Source organism: Chlorocebus sabaeus, chromosome 29 (assembly GCF_047675955.1).
Source record: "Chlorocebus sabaeus isolate Y175 chromosome 29, mChlSab1.0.hap1, whole genome shotgun sequence".
Classification (NCBI taxonomy): Eukaryota; Metazoa; Chordata; class Mammalia; order Primates; family Cercopithecidae; genus Chlorocebus; species Chlorocebus sabaeus.
Window position 1 is genome coordinate 11,896,816 of NC_132932.1, and position 19,729 is coordinate 11,916,544.

Here is a 19,729-nt window from a genome sequence, read left to right on the forward strand (position 1 = left end):
TCACAACTCACAAAATTGAAAATACAAACATGAAAATATGCTAAAATAGTTAATAGTGTCCTTTTACATTTTTAACAGATAATCTTTTTAATGCAATTACTGTAATTTTATTAAATTGCATAATTAGTTAATGCCTGAGAACCTGCCAATAGAAGGTGCAATTATGTTGTAAACATTATACTCACAATATGTAATGATGGATTGTTCCTATTTTTAAAAAGTGCTGAAAAAACTTTAAAATATTTTGAAAGTATATTATATAGTCCTTCATGAAAAGGAAGACTAGGGAAACTATCTTATACATGTTAAAACAAATATTAAGATGCCAAATATTTTAAGCATTTAATATAGCTATACGTTTTGCATATATATGTATATGGATATGTGCGTGCACTTATATATACACACTTTTAAGATGTCTAAAAACCCCTCTTCTTCTGGTTATTGTAACTGTGAAATTTCATTTTTCCAGCTTTACACAAATACTTATAATTTCTAAGCATCAACTGCACACACACCTAGCAAATGGGCGGCGATGTCTGCTCTGCACATCCAGTTGTGACTTCTGGTGGATGTCACAGCCAATGAAAGAGCTTAATCAAATGCAGGTGCATTTGGTTGTGAGTAAATTGGTGACAGAACTTAAAGTAAATCTTTTAGGCACAGTTAACACATAAATATCGAAAGCATCAAAAAGACATTTGACCAGCATTATTTAAAGAGTCTAATCTCAAAACAATGTTGTAATTGTATTTGTCATTTGTACCAAAGCAAAATGAATCGGAATGTTTTTCGGTCCACAGAGAAATCATGGAAAACAGCAGTCCTCAAGGCCTTGCCTTTGGTTTTTACTAAACTGCTTTCACAAAACATTCAACAGAGCAACTTTTAATTTCCCAAATGTCCTCTACTTCTTCGTGTTTATGTATGTGTGTGTGCGCACAAGTACATGTGTGTTGGAAGGGCTGACTCTATTACTGCTACTGTTGTTTTTAAGTTCTATGTGAAATTACTTCACATTTTCTCAATATTCTAGGATCTCTAAAAGCTAAGAATTCTATATATGTTAAATATGGGATATCACCAAACAAGTGGACAGTTGTATTTTTTAACTTTATTGAGGGAAAGGTTGATTGATGTTTTAATTTGTGTATCATATTTCAATCTTTGTCAACCCTGAAAAGTAAATTCTTTATTTCCCTATACTCAAAAAATCAGAAAAAAGTCACAGATGTTAAAATCATAGCTTTATGAAGATACTCATTGATATATGGTAGATTCAGATTACTTTTTAAGATCAAACGTCCAAGTAAAAATTTAATAAAACAAAGAATCCATCAATGCCCCACAGACTTGCCTCCCTTGATACAATAGGTGTGTGCCTGAAAGATCAGTGGAAAAATGAAACTGCATAAATGCAATTCTACGTTAAAAGCATCAGGAGAACTTTGCTGTTTAAAATCACCTTCTGATGATGCCATCTGTCAAGTAAATAATATTTTATTATATGAAAAATGCATTTATATAATAATATCACTTTAGGACTTTTAATAGACAACATTGGGACTTATAAGTATGTCATAACAAAACACCCATACGTGATTGGATCTACCAATATAAATATCACAATGCAAAGTTATCTTTTGAGAACAAATTTATCGTCATTATGATCAAATAATATATTTGCACTGAGACACTGGGTATATAAAATAGAGATCCCCACTAGAAATGTGGGCCTCTTTTATAGCTATTATTTCAAGATATTTTAAAGGAACATAAGGGATGGTTATTCTCTTCTACCCCATCCCTTTTTTGAACAACTTGGAATACTAAAAAAAAAACTGAAAAGTACAAATGGCTTCCATGAACCCTTCCACTAGTTGTTTTCTGTTTTTACTTTCTTCTCCCCTTGAAAATCCCTCTACATCATCTAAAAGCATCCCTCAAAGGTTGGAAAAAACTAAGTCAGACTCTAATTTGGGACTCAGTCTAGAAGCAAGGCTCTAGGGCTTTTCAGATCATCCAACTGGATCCCAAGGATGCCAAAGGCATGTGATGCCCAGCCACCTTTGACTTCTTCGATTTTGGTCTCATTATCACTTGTGAATAAAATGTCTGAGCTAAAGAATTATTCCCACCCATGTAATGAGGGTTTCTTTCCTCTATAGCATCACAGCTTGGAACAGGCTTAATCCCCACACATAATATCTAAATACAGATCAGAAATGATCAGTATGGTTGCTCCTGGTGTCATTATCTAAATACAATGACAACAAGCATTGCATCATGGGCATCAGTGAGAAGCAGAATAGCTGAAGGGTTAAGCCTGCACAGGCTAAAGCAAGATGGCCTGGGTTTCAATTCCACCTCCACCTCATACACGCACACACACACGAGCTCTGTCACTGTACCTGACCTCTATAGGCTTATTTTTCTCCTCTGTAAAAAGAAGATAGTAATCACCATCTACATCAGCAGGTTGCTGTGAGAACTAAATTTATAAAATCCTTGGGACAGTGTCTAAGCACTGAAATAACATGAACTATGAATAATAGTACAAATAGTCAAAATCTGTGTGGGAATGGCCATGTACACGTCTTGTGTATGTATGTACATGTGTATAAAATACCACATATATTTACAAATCTATTCATAGGGAAATATAGAGGTGCACTTACTTCAAGGCAAAATATTTTAGTTCTATTTGGCCTCGTTCACTAAGTCGACATCTCATATTAATTTGTTTTTCAAATGGGAAAGTCAAGAATGTTACTTTTTGAAGGAAGGAAAAGAAAAATGTCTACTTAATTTAAAATAACTAAGCAAACCTTAGAAAAGGCAAGATACCAAAATGTCTAGAAAACCTAGGGGAAGGAGAAAGACTGAAAAGACAAAATGAGAAAGATTTTCAATGTTCATCCTAACAAGAAGAACTCAGTCTGTAGAAACTTGATTTGGAATGGTCTGACCACCCTACAAAAGCCCATGTTTAATTTCTTATAACAATAAATTCAACACTATGCAGCAACATTAACATAGCAGGCGCCAGTGAATTACTGATAACTTTCTTCTCTCATGTTGGGAATACAACCACCCCTGTAAGTGTAGCAGTGAAAAATCACATGGTAGAGGAAGCTGACGCTTGGGTCATCTAGCAAGGTGAGTTCTCTCACATTTGTCCATCCACTGCTGATGAGACACCACATGGACCTAGATCTTAAGAGCCTGCTTTTTTGTATCTGCTGCTTTCAACAGGATATGATTATGTTCATGCACATGTATATAGGCATCCATGGAAAACATATGGTTTGCTTTCATAAAGTCTTAAAATTGACACTGGGAATAAATTAAACATGATTCTACAATGTTCATGCTTGTATCACCTGGAAATAGAGTCCAGAACATAAAGTTAGTATTTTATGTTTTCTCACAAAACAGAAGAAAAACACATCCCTTCGGTTCTGCCCTTAGTTTGTTGTGTTAGCATCACTTCCTGTACTGTCACAGGAAGAAAAGCCCTACTAGGGACTGGTTCAACTAAAATAGCTCCTTTCACATCTGTGCAGTGAACCCTCAACTATCACATATGCTAATTTCAGTTAGAGGACCTGACTACAGGTCATTTAACAAATCCTTGACTTAAAAACCTTGCTTCAGACGCCACCACTGTTCTGTCCTGTAATACCAAGCCAAGCAGCTGGAACATGAACAAAGTGACGAATAAAGACACCAAGCAGCATTCTGTCTTCAACAGATCACAGGAGAACATCCGTCAGTGTGTCACCTCTGACAGATACGGCAGTTGCATAGTGAAGAGAGGCAGAGGAGAGCCTGGCAGGTTGAGGATCCAACATTTTGCAGAAAGACAACCCATCATGAAGCCCCACAGACTCGAGGACACAGCACTACAGCCAGGGTGGCACCCAGGTGTGCACCCCCACCCCCACCCCCCCCGCCAACCCAGTCCCCTACAGACAGCTAACAGGTCTACAGGCAAGGTACGTGAATGAAACGCGTTTTCAAAGAAAAGGAAATGAAGGCTTGGCTACCCATAATCTTACTAAAAGAAGAATGAAAGAAGATGAAACTGAGGCCAAGTGTGGTGGCTCAAGCCCATAATCCTAGCACTTTGGGTGGCCGAGGTGGGTGGATCACAAGGTCGGAAGTTCAAGACCAGCCTGGCCAATATGGTGAAACCCCGTCCCTACTAAAAATACAAAAATTAGCCAGGCATGGTGGTGTGCGCCTATAGTCTAAGTTACTTGGGAGACTGAGGCAGAAGAATCGCTTTAACCCAGGAGGCAGGGGTTGCAGTGAGCCAAGATCATATCACTGCACTCCAGCCTGGGCGAAGAGTGAGACTCCGTCTCAAAAACAATAACAAAAAAACCTAAATACATTTTTTATTCTGTCCCAAGAAAGCATTTTCTGTATAGCCTCTCACTTTAATAGCAGAAATCGTTTTGGAATAATCACAATAGAAATAACAAAAACAATTTTTAATAAAATTACACTTCGTCAACTTAGGGAGCAGAAGTATCCACTACGTTACGGCTGTGGTATTTCTGAGAATCACTAAGGCCAGTCAACATACACATGGTCTAAATTTTTGAAAGCAGAGTTTTAAATTAAAACTGAAAATGAGTTTAAGTGAGCACTTTTATTCCAGTACTTTCAGGACAACCAAATGACAGGCTGTAGGTATATAGCATATCTAACGGTTCTGCATTTTTTTCAATGGTGTCCAGTGAGAAACGTCCCTATACACACAGTCACATAAACCCACGTATCCTTGCAAAATCATACTTTGGAAAACCAGCAAGAACACCACCATCTTGATCTTCCTTGCTGTGGGCCTCAGAGATTTGAGAGTACAACATGGCAGCCTGCATTCTCCAGTCTGGGGGTGGGCTCTGCTCCGAGGCATGAAGCCCAGCAGGGAGGAATCCCTCAGAGAAAAGGCAGTGGAGAAGTGGCTCCATTTCCAAGGCTCCCTTCCTGTTTAGAAGTCCCCTCTATTAGACAACCTATTTCTATTCATCTGTTCTAATCTTTCTTCAGATCAAGCCAGCAGCCCATTAATCATTTCTGTCATCTCCCTACAGAATCCAGGGCAACAGATCTCTGTTTTTCTAAAATCACAGTGCCAGAAACTAAACTCGAGAAAGAGGAAATCCTCTCCTCCTCACAGCGGCTGTCTGGGTGCTGACTGGAAGAAGCCACCAATTGTGTTCACTTTCCTCTTTTGCCCAGAATTGCATAGAACATTCCATGGAAAGTTTTGAAAGGGAATTCGGGTGGGAGGTGGAGCTGGGGAGGTTGAAGAGGAACCCAACGCATGAAGCCACCAGCTGAGGAGAACGTGAGAAAGGGAAGTAGATAAACAAATGCTGAGACAATGACGGATACAGATTAATAAAACCTTTATTAGTGTTTTTATTAAGGCCAAATGTTTTAGCAACTTCAGACAGCAGAAAAAGTATATGAAAGGTCAAGCCTGCTGGCAGCATGGGTCCTCTACACTGAAGCAGTGGAGAAGTAAAATAAACTACACCAAACAAAATACTCCCCAATGGCAAAGGAAAAGCCTCTTTTGGAGCTGATGTACTTGATTGCATAAAGATGTTGGGAGTGACCTGAACCCATTGACATCTTGGGCTAAATATGTTTTTCCCCCATTTTTTAAATGAGGCTATGCCTGTTGGCTAAGAGAGAACACCGAGCATATGTTGGCAGTAGAAAACAGAAGACAGAACCACATAACATTCAGAAACCAGATTCACCAATGATCATGACTGATATTCACACTCTTAGACCACTCATACCTCGTATTAGGTTTTATAGTGACCTTTGCACAGGACAGAAATGAATGGCATGATACTAAATATACAGAGATTTGCAGTTGGGAGCCTTGATTTCTCCTCCCATGGCTGACATTACCAATTTGATCCAGGACAAGTCCCTTTACAAATGAGAGAGGATGCCCTGAGACATAAAGGCATGAGGCCAGCTGTGAAGTCCTTCCAAGATTCTTGGGCTCTCAGTGGTAGACTTAGGTGGTTTAAAGATCTCTTGCAGCGCTTTGATTCTGTGATTTTATTATGCTCATAAGGATGAGCCAATGTCACCAGAGAAAAGGGTACATTTCATATACAGGGGTGGTTCCTCTTTGTGGTACTGAATGAAATTCTAATGTGTAATGATCAGTATGTCCCAACTGGCTTGAAATGAATAAACATCTTTAATACTAAAGTTCAGGAATAATTTACTTAAAATGTAAATTGAGCAATTCAGTTATTATTCAGTCATGTGATTCTTCAGATGCCATTTTTCAAAAATTACGGGTAGTCACTGGCACAGAAAGAAAAAAAATAAACACAATGCAGGGCTATACAAATGTGGCTATAGTAACAACTGGAGAAACATTTAAACATATGTATACAACAGTGGTGCTCTTAAATGTACCAAGAGACCGTATATGACTAAGATTTGGGTACTTTAAGGGGTTTCCCAGGGTAAATTTGACCTAAGTACTGTCTTAGACAACCCTCATATAATCACCTATGCTGTAATATATTTCAGAAAGATGAATAGATGTAAATAAGCAGCAAATAATTTGAACATAAGAAAGGAAGCTTACCGCGAATGCTATCGTACTTCTTAACGTAGATTCCCACTGGAAGCAGCTTTTAAGGAACTGCATTGTATTCCATATTGCCATAGTGATTCTTTTCACACGGTCCACATCTCTTGATAAGATCTGATTTAAAAAAATGACAAACAGGAAATGAGATTTAAATACTACAAATATTCCATCTAGATCAGGTACCCTGATCATTTAAAGTATATTCTATATAGATCCCAATTTTTAAAAATGATAATAATAGAAAGGAGAAGGCCTGACACGTCTAAAAGTCTTTTTAAAATATGATCATTCACAGAGGAAAAGAGAATCAAATGCATTTTAGCGCTCATCTGAAAAAGAACAGCCTGTTTCAACAGTGTTCAGAAGAAAAATGGAAATGGTGAAACTACAGAAGCCAGGTATTTAATGCTGGTGAATTTGTGTGAGAAAGACACATACAGAGGTAGAGAGAGAACTAGAAAGAGAAAGACAGAGAGAGAGAAAAAGAGAGATACAGACACAGAATGAATGTCTATGTTGTTTAGTTTGGAAGCAAATGCATAGATTTACAATAAAAACATACAAGTATTATAGCTTATCTAGTCCAGAGGTCTACAGAAAAGTAGAGTTCTGGGAAGGGGTTGAAGTTCACCTTGGGCAAGTTACTTAACTTCTTTCTTATAAAATAGGGTTGATATTAGTGCTAATCTTACAAGTTGTTGAGAGGATGAAAAAGCTTAGAAAAGTGCCTGTCACAGAGTAAATGCTTTCAAGTATTTGTATCCTAAGGAAATGTTTCAAGTTTATCAAAATTTGGAGGTCTAAGTGGCAAGAGGTACGTGGGGAGGGTCCTAGCATACCCCAGGATTTCAGCCCCAAGTTCCCCGGTGCTCTCAGAGCCCAAAGTCACCCCACATGGAGGTCTTGTTTTGCAAAGGAAATGTCTCTCTCCCAGTTGTAGGCAGATTCATTTCAATGTGCTTGCAAAGCAGCTACCCCACCCACCTCAACCCAGGTTTTAGCTTTCAAGTAAACAGAGTGAAAGGCAATAATAATAATAAAATAAGACATTTACTCAGATTACACAAAATAAATATTACACTCAATGTTATGGCAGACCAAAATGAAATATTTGGAGGCTTCCCCTCAGAAGACGTTTAAGGCCTTTCCCAAGTATGCCCAGAAGTTCATGGGAAACAAAAGGATGATAAGATGTCTTTATATTTAACTGCTTTATGTAATCCACAGCTGCTCACCCCAAAGGAAGTGGTGGAAGTAATAAACTCTTGAAAAAGGGGACACTTTGTTCTTTGTTATACAATTGAAGAGGGATGATAGGTACAAAGTGAAATCCTGAGCTGTGGAGAGTACAACAGGGAGGGACTCTGAAAAAGAAATGTAAAGGTCACCAAAAAAAAAAAAAAAAAAAAAAGTGAAACTTCCTACCGGGCCCTGAACTTCACCTTTTGTTGAACTAAATGAGAGGAATTAAGGGCAATAGGCAGAGGGAGAGAACTTGCATTCAGTATGGGGTGAAATGCCAACACATCCCAAATTTAGACCACACCGAAGTGGTAGGAGCAGTCATGAGCGAAGCCCAGGCTAGAAGTCTCTGAAGATCTGCTGGGTTAATTCTGTTACTGACTCCACACACTGTGCCTCCCTGAAACTTCTCTAAAGGGCAGAGGACGAAATGGCTATGATTAAAGGACGGGTATGCAGGACAAGACATTGACAGTCTTGATGCTAGGAATTTTTGTTTATACAATGAATCAGGAGAATAATGGGGTCTGAGAACTTCTGTTTAATCCAAGAATTATGTTCTAAGTCTTGTCCTTCTTATGGGAGCTGACCGACCTCCTTATTTTAGGAGAAAAGGGGACAAGGAGAAAGAAGTGGAGAGACGGGACAAGAGCGAGAAAGGAGGAATAAGAGGGAGGAAAAGATTCAAGGAAGAAATTATAGGCAAGTGTTAATACTTCAGGTGCTGAGTGTACCAATTAACAAGCCACCTACTGTACCGACCCACCTTTTTGGACAGCTTGCGGCTGTCTTCAACAAAGCGCTTTTCCCTGGGAGTAAACGTCCTAATACTTGCTTTGACCTAGAAAGACATCATTGTTTAAAAAGGGCAGCATTTATAGGGACTTCATCCATCTAGTTTTCTTAATGACTGAGAAAATCATGCAAACCAATAGCTTCTGACTCTGACCTTAGCAGGGAGCAAAGAAATGGTGGACACTCCTGTGCCCTGTATATGTTTCTGGGGGTCTCATTTGATAAAAGTCCCTGGCACGGGTCAGATTGAGTCTAGAATGGTACTGTCTCTACTTGGCTCATTCTCTGGGGGTATTTTAAACCACTGCAGAGATTGATGTTCATGAATTTTTCAAACTAACGTCTGTAAAAGATAAAACTTCCTTCTGAAATCCCTTTAAGTTAAGCTTCTACCAAAAATGTCTGCAGGTGAATAACCATTTCCAGTTTATGAAAACACACTTTTCACAGAGAATCTTATTTCCTTTCAATGACCTGGAAAAATAAGTCAATGAGCCATTTTAACCCTGTTTTACAGGGAATAAACTGAGGTTCAGAGGGACTTATGCACTTGTTCAAACCAGTAGACTAAGACCCCAAAGAATCAGATTCAAGTCCTTCTCCACATCACATGAACTGTAAAATCCTTTAACCGAAATATTTTCTCTTCAAGTCTGTATTCCACTTGTCCCTTAAACTCAGGTTTTACCAGTATACATACTCTATATACAAACGTTTTCCAGAAGAAAGGAGGAGATGAGGGTGACCTGCTTATAAAATGCACATACGATTTCCTTGAAGGGAAAGGGAAGGAAATGGGAAGAAGAAGCAACACATCCTTTTACTGGAGACTGTGCCCAGAGTTCGAGTATTATTGAGAATGTGAGATATATATATATATATATCTTTAATTTACATAATATAGCATTTTATATACTATATGTTATACAATTATATATTACATAGGTTATATTATATACATTTTATATAAAATTTTATAATAAAGAGATTATATAAAAATAATTTTCCTGTTTTTTTAATTTTTTCCCTGACAATTTAGATTTACTGAGAATTAAACAACATCAATTCTGCTGATTCAACAGGGTTAATACCACTTGAGAGCTGGGATGTCCAGCACATTTTATGACTCAGCTTTAAAACACTATTCTTTCCTCTCTCTAGCTGCAAAAATTCTGAAACATCTTACATTGATTTGAGCCTGCAAAAGCTGGTCACCTTCTATTTTAGGTATGGGAAAGCCGGGAAGTATGACCCAGTTAGACTTACCGGATTATATATAAGGTCCATCTCTAAGTAAATAACTCCTTTAAAAGCTTGTTCTAAATCTTTATTCTTTAGTACATAACAATTTGGTTGTCCATCTCTAATCTGTCACAAACAAAAATTAAAAAACACATTGGTACAAAGTTACTATGTTGTTTAAATAACCAAAACTAATTTTGGCAAAATTGGGGATGCAGAATGATCACAGATGAAGCAAACATTAAACAAATATTAATTCTATGATAAATCACCTTTTACTTTTAGAATGCTGTTATAACACGCTCTAGACAGGAAGATAAAGTGACAATCACCAGGCTGAAACTGATGTGTGGGTGAAAAACATTGGTGCAAATCATAAGTTACATATTTCCATTTACTCAAAAATGATGAATATTCTACAAAATTCCTGGCCAATACTCTTCAAGACTGTAAAGGTCATGGGAAAAAGGAAAGACTAGGAAACTGTCATAGATTACAAGAGACTAAGGAGATAAGATGACTAAATGCCATGTGGTATTCTGTATTGGGTCCTTAAGCAGAAAAAAGATATTGGTGCAAAAACTGGTGAAATCCAAATAAGGATCAGAGTTTAATTGCAATGTAACAATGTTAGTTATTTTCAGTTTTAACAAATGTATTATGGTAATATATGACGTCAACATTAGAATAAACTGGATAAGGTATGTATGGGGAACCCTGTATTCTCTTTGAACTTCTCTGTAAATCTAAAATTATTCCCCCCAAAAGGTTATTTTTAACAGAAATGAATAAAGGAGCTGGTTTTAATAGTGTTTTACTAGCCAGGAAACAATGCAAATTAAGTAAATAAATCAGTTTAAAGTTGAGGTCAAAATCCAAAAACACTCAAAATGTACAGTGCCAATAAATCTTCAAAACAAACAAGTTTCTCTGCTGTCCTCTCTTGGCTGGCATGTTGCATCAGTTCCATACACTAGTCTACCTGTGGACCCTACATATAAGTTATCTAAGTAAAACATCTTCAGTATCATTTTGGAAACTAATTGGCTCCCATGAAAGACAAGTTAATTAGCTTGATTTAATCATTCTCTTTTCAGATTTGATAGCAGTCATGATTTTACACACTAGTAGTATACGTAACTAATTAAACTTCAGGCTTCTAAGAAGCATACCTGTTAACTCTAAAAGGTTAGAGTTAAACTCAAGTTAGCAAAACCTCAGCAAAACTCAAGTTAATCAAAAGCTCTATTTGAGATTGTAATGATCAAAAATGTAAATAGCATAGGAAATCTAACAGCATGAAATTTGAGCCATATTTTAAATGACTATTGCTGTCGCTACAAGCATTCACACAAGTGTTCTTATAAACAGTGGTGGAAATGAGTTGAATAAGTCATGGGGGGAAACAGAGCAATTCCACTTTACAAGGGAGAGGTCATCTTCCTTCCCAAAGTCACCCCACCTCTTTCTGATTGAATAGGTTTGATACAGAAGGATGGTCTTCCTGGCCAGCAGCTAAGAGGAAGGGGGTGCCCCATAAAGACCTGGTTTCCTTCCTAAACGGTGTCCAAACAGGATTCTGAGCTTCCGCTTTGATACACAGTCTCACTTAATAAATTGTGGATGTTAAAGTTGAAAGAAATAAATACAAAAACAGCCTGACAATTTGCCAAGCTGACTTGGGTCCAGTTTAGCTTTGCTTCAACCCACAGTCATTGTACTGTTATCTTAAAATTTCCATGATTTCTTAAGGGCTGGCGAAGGATAACAGAAGAACAAGAGGTATCAGAATAAAGAGAAATATTTTATAGCAAAGGGATTTTTTTTTTTAATTTGGTAAATGACCATTTCCTGTTTCCTAACATCCCTCACATTGTGTCAGCAAAATCAGAACCCACCTAAGGACATGAAAGCAGGCATCAAAGCCTGAGATAGAATTAAACCTATGCATGTTTGGTACTTAACTATCTTAAAAAATAGAATATAAGTTTAAAAACTGCAAAAAGTTTAAAAATTGCTGAAAAAACTGAAGTCCCTTTGAACTTCCACCAACACCAAATTCCTTTCCCTAAACATAAATTAGATAGGAATTTGGCATGCATCCTTTCTAAGTTTTATTGAGATTCTGTATTCATAAAAACAGCCTTGACAGACAAATGTTTTTAAAATTATTTGCCTAAGTGACAAATTATATGTATTTCGCAATTTTGTTTTGTATCTATCAATATGACTTGGTAATTTGTTTATATTAGTATCTAGGTCTGGTTCATTTTTTATACTGCTATATAATCTTTAAAAAGTGAATAAACTATAATTTATTAATTCTCCTATTGATGAACATTTAGTTGCTTCCACTTTTCTAGTTTGTCTGCTACAAGGAATATCTTTAGAGAAAAGATAAAAGGTAAAGGAAGGAAGAAACATGCTAGTTTGTATTTGGAATATGTTTGGGTTAAGAACAGGTGAACACATTTGAATAGTGTTATAATTAACATTGAGATAGTAACAGAAGAGACTACTTTTTAAAATATTTTCATTTTCCTCTCTGATTATATAATTGAACTTCTAAAACAAGAATATCAAATAAAAAGTTCTGTATCCTCCAACTTGCCTACATGAGAGCATTTATATAACAGGAGATGAAAACCGAACAGACACACACACACACACACACACACACACATATTCCATGTCTAAACTAAATTTATTATTTATATTTAAAAGTCTGAAAATTATTTCTACATTTATAACTTTAAAGCTTCCATTAAATAATTAAACAGACATAATTAAAACACAGTCAAAAGAAAATTTAGAGGAGAGAATCTATATATACTTTTCATGAATTTTGAGTTCTCTGTCAGCAAAGGCAAAAAGGAACAATACAGCTTTCAATTTATGACAAAAAGACAACGCAATTCATTTGGAGAGATTTCCTGAGCTGACATTTGGGAGGACTTCACTCAAATATGAGTCTTGGATAAAACAATGATGTCTTCAACTTCAGTTTTCCAGGATAAATTCTTCAAATTGACTTACTACACATTTTTGTACACTTGCCTTTTGATGGCCAAATAATGCATAATATTAGGTAACAAGTTGAAGAAACCATCTACGCAGGACAGTAATAATAGATTTAACTCGAGAATGCAAACACCCCTAAATCAGGAAAAGTGACATTTTCATGTCCCTTATATTATTTTCAGAAATATATCACAAAGCTTTTATAGACCATGCTAACAGTCGATTCCTGGTTCAATTAGTCAGTAAATAGAAGTACAAGAAGTCTGTTTCTGAGTAATAATTCAGGATTTTGGAGCCAGAGCCAAGTTACTGAAGATAGTCTTGCTTAAAATTTTTCATTTGCCCCACACTCACGCTTAAGCTATTTAACTTTTATATATATATAAAAGAATATTAAATACATTAACCAAGCTGTAAGCACAGTAAATATAATCAGTTTTTAGAAGTTGGTTGATAAAACTAATTTTTGAGTCAAATAAATGGTACACTCAATATATTAGAAAACTAAACTATTTTATAATCAGCATATAACAGAGGTGAGCATGTGAGAACCGAGAAAAAAGCTTCTCATCTTGAACTCTTTTAAGAAAACAATAGGGAGGCTGAGGCAGGAGAATGGCGTGAACCCGGGAGGCGGAGCTTGCAGTGAGCCAAGATCGTGCCACTGCACTCCAGCCTGGGCGACAGAGTGAGACTCCGTCTCAAAAAAAAAAAAAAAAAAGAAAACAATAATTATTATGCTTTCCTATAAAGATCTTTGATGCAATGAGTTACCAACTTATTCAATAGCAAGGTTAATCAGAATCAATATGAAGGAATAAAACCATCAATGGCTTTAGAGAGGAAAGATACACACTTAAGATTAAAATCCAAACTAAAGAGTCATATTGATTCCCCATTGTTCGACCTTCCAGTTAGAAACTGAGGTTGTTGCGTATAAATGGCACTGTTCTTTCAGCCGTTATTCACTCTGCATAAAACGGAAAATAACGTGACAACACCATGACATATTAGTTGGTACCAGCTGATGCACATGGAAATTAGCTCTCCAATAAAATGTGACAAGGACAGACACGTGGCTGGGCAAGAGGAAAATCCATACACTTTACTTGGTATCCATTCACATTCTTGTCGCCACTTGGAATCAGGCCTTGGTCCCATGATGTGAGTTATATAAACAGCACGAGAAAGACCTACTAGGTCATGGTTTGCCTGCACAGAAGCTCAGCTACCAGTTAGTAGAGGCAACACGGAATTCATCACCCTAGACCTCCTCCATTTCTACTTCACTTCTTCCTTCTTGAGACAATCCATTCATCCACTGCCTGAAACCCAAACCAGCTATCCCTAAAATATGAGCTGCTCCTTCAAAAGCAATACACATTAATTCCAAAAACCATGTAAAATTTACAAGAAGTGTTGAATAGAAAAAACATAAAGTTAATATAACTTTTTTTGTTTGTTTTTGAGACAGTCTCACTCTGTCACCCAGACTGGAGTGCAGTGGCACAATCTTGGTTTACTGCAACCTCTGCTTCCCAGGTTCAAGCGATTCTGCTGCCTCAGCCTCCCAAGTAGCTGGGACTATAGGCACATGCCACCACACCTGGCTAATGTTTTGTATTTTTAGTAGAAACAGGGTTTCACCATGTTAGCCAGGATGGTCTCGATCTCCTGACCTCATGATCCACCCACCTCAGCCTCCCAAAGTGCTGGGATTACAGGCGTGAGCCACCACACCCAGTCACAATGTCAATATAACATTTTTAAACAAACACTTATATGAAGTTTTTAAGGCATATTCATATTCGATCATTTCAATTGCTAAAACAATGCAGATGAAGGTAATGCCAGCTTACACTATAAGTGCTCACTGCGTGCCAGGGAATGTTGTGCCCATCTCACACTTAACTCTGATCTTCACCATACACCTCCAATACAAGTAGAAGGATACATATCTTCACTTCAGCAACAAAGAAATGCAGACAGATAGGTTAAGTAACTTGTCACAAATCACACAGCCAGTTTAAGGGAGGAGTCAGGATGTCAACCTAGGGAGTCTGGCTATAGCAGCATTTGCATTCTTGAACATCATGATCATAATTGAATAAATCATGAGCCATTCATATGTGTTCAGCTATCATGTTTTTTTATTCTTTTTTTTTTTTTTTTTTGAGGTGGAATTTTGCTCTATTGCCTAGGCTGGAATGCCATGCTGCAATCTTGGCTCACTGCAACCTCCGCCTTCCGAGTTCAAGTGATTCTCCTGCCTCAGCCTCCTGAGCAGCTGGGATTACAGCAGCACGCCACCATGCCCGGCTAATTTTTGTATTTTTAGTAGAGACAAGGTTTCACCATGTTGGCCAGGCAGGCCTCAAACTCCTGACCTCAGGTGATCCACCCGCCTTAGCCTCCCAAAGTGCTAGGATTACAGGTGTGACCCACCGTGCCTGGCCAATTTCGACTTCTTTGAATGAAGTTTTCTGCTAGGTTGACTTGTATTTTCCTTATTTATTAAAGAAAATGTATATACTGTACCAGTGATATTATCCATTTGTTTAGATACTGCCAGTAGCTTTTACCAGTCTATCCTTTGTCTTCAATTTCTGATGGTGATTTTTGTTTTGGCCATACTGACATATTAAGATTTTTTTCTCTCTTATTATTCCTGCTTCTCAGTTTACTTACATAGGATTTCCCCACTATTTTGACATTTTTAATGAAGTTTGTTTCAAGTGTTTGATCTTTAACTCATCTTGAAATTGTTGTGTTTGCTGTAATACATCGACACATTTTCCCCAACGGATAAGCAACCAAATTCCCAGAATTGCTTATTAAGTAGTTTATCATTTACCAGGGACTTCATCCTTCAAATTTATTATAAATTAAATGATTTCCAATTAGTCTTCTCTCAAGCCCTTCAGTATAGTTCTAGAATTTCTTCACATAAATCTTAGACATTATAATTTTTTGTTTTGTTTTCTGTTACAGTCTGGGATTCTTTTTCACTTTTTAAAAATGTTCTCCCATTGTGTATAGTCATGAATCTCATTTTCATAATGCTGATCTTACTGACATTTTATTCATTCCAGAATGTTTTCTATGTATTTTCTTTACGTTCAAGGTTAATACATGTTATTATCAGATAGACTATTTATAGATAATATGTTATCAGATAGATAGTATTTGCAAATATTTCCTTTATTAAAATGTGCATAATTTCATATTTAATTTTGTATTGCTCAAAACTGACATAAAAGGCTTAATTTTTAATTGCTAATTCATAAACATATAAGCTCATTAGATTTTGCAAACAATCCTATGCAATAGGAACTATTATCAATGTAAAGATGAGATAATAGAGGGAATAGCTCTATTTTTTCTCCAAGTTTTTCATTTTCTCATGTTCTTAATAAACGTAATCTAAGAATGGCTTGTCCCTTTAAGGGTTGAAAAATACTTGTTCATAAAATAATTTGGATTTGTTATTTTCCTATTGGGGGGGCGGGGTGGATGCAGGGAGAAAAGGCTGAAATAATTTCATAAATTTTCCTAGTCTTTGGGTAATTATTTTCACTAAACAGTACATCCAAATTGCTACAGTTATACTTTTTGAAGACAATTTTCTTTACTTTTTTATAAACATTTTCCCAAACATGGAATTGTATTATGTTTATAGTTCATACGGAGAGATTTTATACCTTTACAGTACCCAAGTTCTCCCAGGACATGTCTCTATAACTATTGATATTTTCTCTCAGACCCCTCAGGAAAGTTGAGTGTTCTTTACAGTTCTTTCCTCATCCTTAATCTATTTTGTTCCTTTTCTCTATGAACCCTTTAAATGGTTTGTCTCATTTGTTTTTTGGGGAATATGTGAATTTATCATATCTGCTATTCACATATTTTCCAGATTATTGCTCTCTGCCTTTATCTCAATTCAAGTTTTCTTTCTTCTATTAACTTGAGTTTTTTGTTATTGTTGTTGTTCAGATGTTTAATTGATTTTCAACATTTCTTGTTTAATGCTAAAACCATTCAAGGTAAGAATTTCCTCTGAATAACACTTTTGGCCTTTATCCATAATTTTTATGTATAATATTTAATTGTCCATTTCTAAGTAGTTTATAATTGCAGTTTTGGTATCTACCTTAGCTATTTGGGATTTTTGTTTTTTCTGCCAGCAAATACCTTGATATTTCTATTACCAATTTCTATTTTTATAATACTGTAAACAAGTATAATTTCTGCTTTTTGTGAATTTACTGAAGTATTTTAGACCCAGAACATGATCAGTGTTTGAGTATGTTAAATGGGTACTGGAACAGAATATTTTCTATTTTTTATGTGTATGTATACATACACATCTATTAGATCAAGCTTATTGTTTATCTTCTCCAAAATTTGAGAACCACCACCTTAGTATGCTTAGAAATCATCTGCGAATTAGTTTTTAAAAAAAAGTGAGAGAGAGAGAGAGAGAGACTCCAGAATCTCCTGCTGAGAAATACAGTGTTTGCAGAAGAATGTGCAGGATCTTCACTGCTAACACTTCCTGGACCTTCCCAAATTAGGGCCTTCAAGAGGCATCCATTCTCAGCCTTTTTTGTTTCTAATTTTTGTTTCGTTTTTTTTTCTTTTTTTTTTTTTTTGAGGTGAAGTCTCACTCTGTCACCCAGGATGGAATGCAGTGGCGTGATCTTGGCTCACTGCAACCTCTGCCTCCCAGGTTCAAGTGATACTCCTGCCCCAGCCTCCTGAGTAGCTGGGATTACAGGCGCATGCCACCATGCCTGGCTAATTTTTGTATTTTTGGTAGAAAACGGGGTTTCACCATGTTGGTCAGACTGGTCTCGAACTCCTGACCTTGTGATTCACCTGGCTCAGCCTCCCAAAATGCTGGGATTACAGGTGTGAGCCACTGCGCCCGGCCTGTTTCTGATTTTTTTAAATGCTGAATACATAATATGTATTGTTTGACAATTCTAGTTTTATTATTTTTCCCTGTTTAATATGCATATCTATTTCTATGAAAAGTTATCCACTTAAAGGTTCATATTTACAATAACCTTTTATTTATTTATTTATTTATTTTGAGATGGAGTCTCGCTCTGCCACCCACGCTGGAGTGCAGTGGCCGGATCTCAGCTCACTGCAAGCTCCGCCGCCCGGGTTCACACCATTCTCCTGCATCAGCCTCCTGAGTAGCTGGGACTACAGGCGCTCGCCACCGCACCCGGCTAGTTTTTTGTATTTTTTTTAGTGGAGATGGCGTTTCACCATGTTAGCCAGGATGGTCTTGATCTCCTGACCTCGTGATCCGCCCACCTTGGCCTCTCAAAGTGTTGGGATTATAGGTGTGAGCCACGGCGCCCAGTCTTATAACTTTATTGTTAATTCAATCTTTTTTTTTTTTACCCCTAAAACCTGTATCAAGTTTTTGGCCTACCTTTTACTTACATTTGTGTAGGATACTTTCGTTCATCCATTTGTGTATTACTGTGTTTTAGGTGTCTCAAAGAAGCAGCAGTTCGATTTTACTCTTTGAATCCATGTAAGAGGTTTTTCCACTTAATAGAAAAGTTGAACTGATTTAACATCTACCACCATATGTGATTCACCCAGCTTTCTACTTGCCATCAGGAGACTCCTGCAGTCATTCTTTCTCTCTTAGCCTGTCTGTTCTAATCAAATACCTATACTGTCTACTGCATGGGGCTCAGGATCTACCCAGCATGTTAAACGTATTCTTGCCTAGTTTCTAAGACCAATAGGAAATTTGCATTATTTTGTCTTCATTTATTTATTTCAATGGACACACTGGACCAGGAGTAGACAATGAGAAGAGTTGAAAGTTTCCATTCAACGTGACCATTTTCACCCTGTATTGGGACTCAAGTTTTGTCTTTATCAAATGATTTCCCAGGTGATACATCCCTCTCTCCTTTTCACCCATGTACACTGCCCCTCTACCCTATGGCACCAACTTGACTCACATGGAATTTCCCGACCAAATCCGTGCCCTGGAAAACCAAATCTTGGCAACAGATTACTTTTACTTTTTTTTAAAGTTTAATTATAAATCAATATTATTTACTTTAATGGCCAAAAATTTCTGTATTAACCTAAAATAACCTAGCACTGTTCAAGTCCATTTCAATGCACAAACCCATCACAGGTGAAACTTGGGCAATCGAGTTAATTGAAAATGCAAATGGAGATATACGTGGCATTTATTTGGTACAAGCCATTATAGAAAATTTGTCCCATAAAACTAATTAAGTGAAGCTGTTATTGGTGCAGCCAGCTATCAGGTGGGCGTGGATTCACAGAGAACGCTGGGAATTTAGAAGGACAGCATAAAGACCCATGCTTCTGATTATACAGTCATTTGTGACATTGGCCTGGCTCACACAAAAGGACTCACATTTGATTCAAAACACAAGTCTTCAGCCAGGCATGGTGGCTCATGCCTGTAATCTCAGCACTTTGGGAGGCTGAGGTGGGCAGAACACCTGAGGTCAGTAGTTTGAGACCAGCCTGGCCAACATGGTGAAACCCTGTCTCTACTAAAAATACAAAAATTAGCCGGGCGTGGTGGTGGGCACCTGTAATCCCAGTTACTCAGGAGGCTGAGTCAGGAGAATTGCTTGAGCCTGGGAGGCGGAGGCTGCAGCAAGCCAAGATGGAGCCACTGTACTCCATCCCGGGTAACAGAGAAAGACTCCATCTCAAAACAACAACAACAACAAAAATTGCAGGTATTCATCAAGCTGCAGACGA

At 37.1% G+C, this 19,729-nt stretch overlaps 1 protein-coding gene across 6 annotated transcripts in view; it reads right to left on the reverse strand.

The window, feature by feature from the left end:
• The window catches only part of MCTP2 (multiple C2 and transmembrane domain containing 2), a 257,893-nt gene that overhangs the window by 77,848 nt on the left and 160,316 nt on the right, over positions 1-19,729 (reverse strand). For all 6 annotated transcript variants that reach the window (XM_007990508.3, XM_007990506.3, XM_007990502.3 and 3 more), the window contains 3 exons: positions 9,950-10,051; positions 8,655-8,729; positions 6,641-6,760 (listed from right to left, as the gene is read on the reverse strand). In XM_007990508.3, coding sequence (XP_007988699.1) covers positions 6,641-6,760; positions 8,655-8,729; positions 9,950-10,051 — 297 coding nt within the window. The remainder of the gene's footprint in view (positions 1-6,640; positions 6,761-8,654; positions 8,730-9,949; positions 10,052-19,729) is intronic.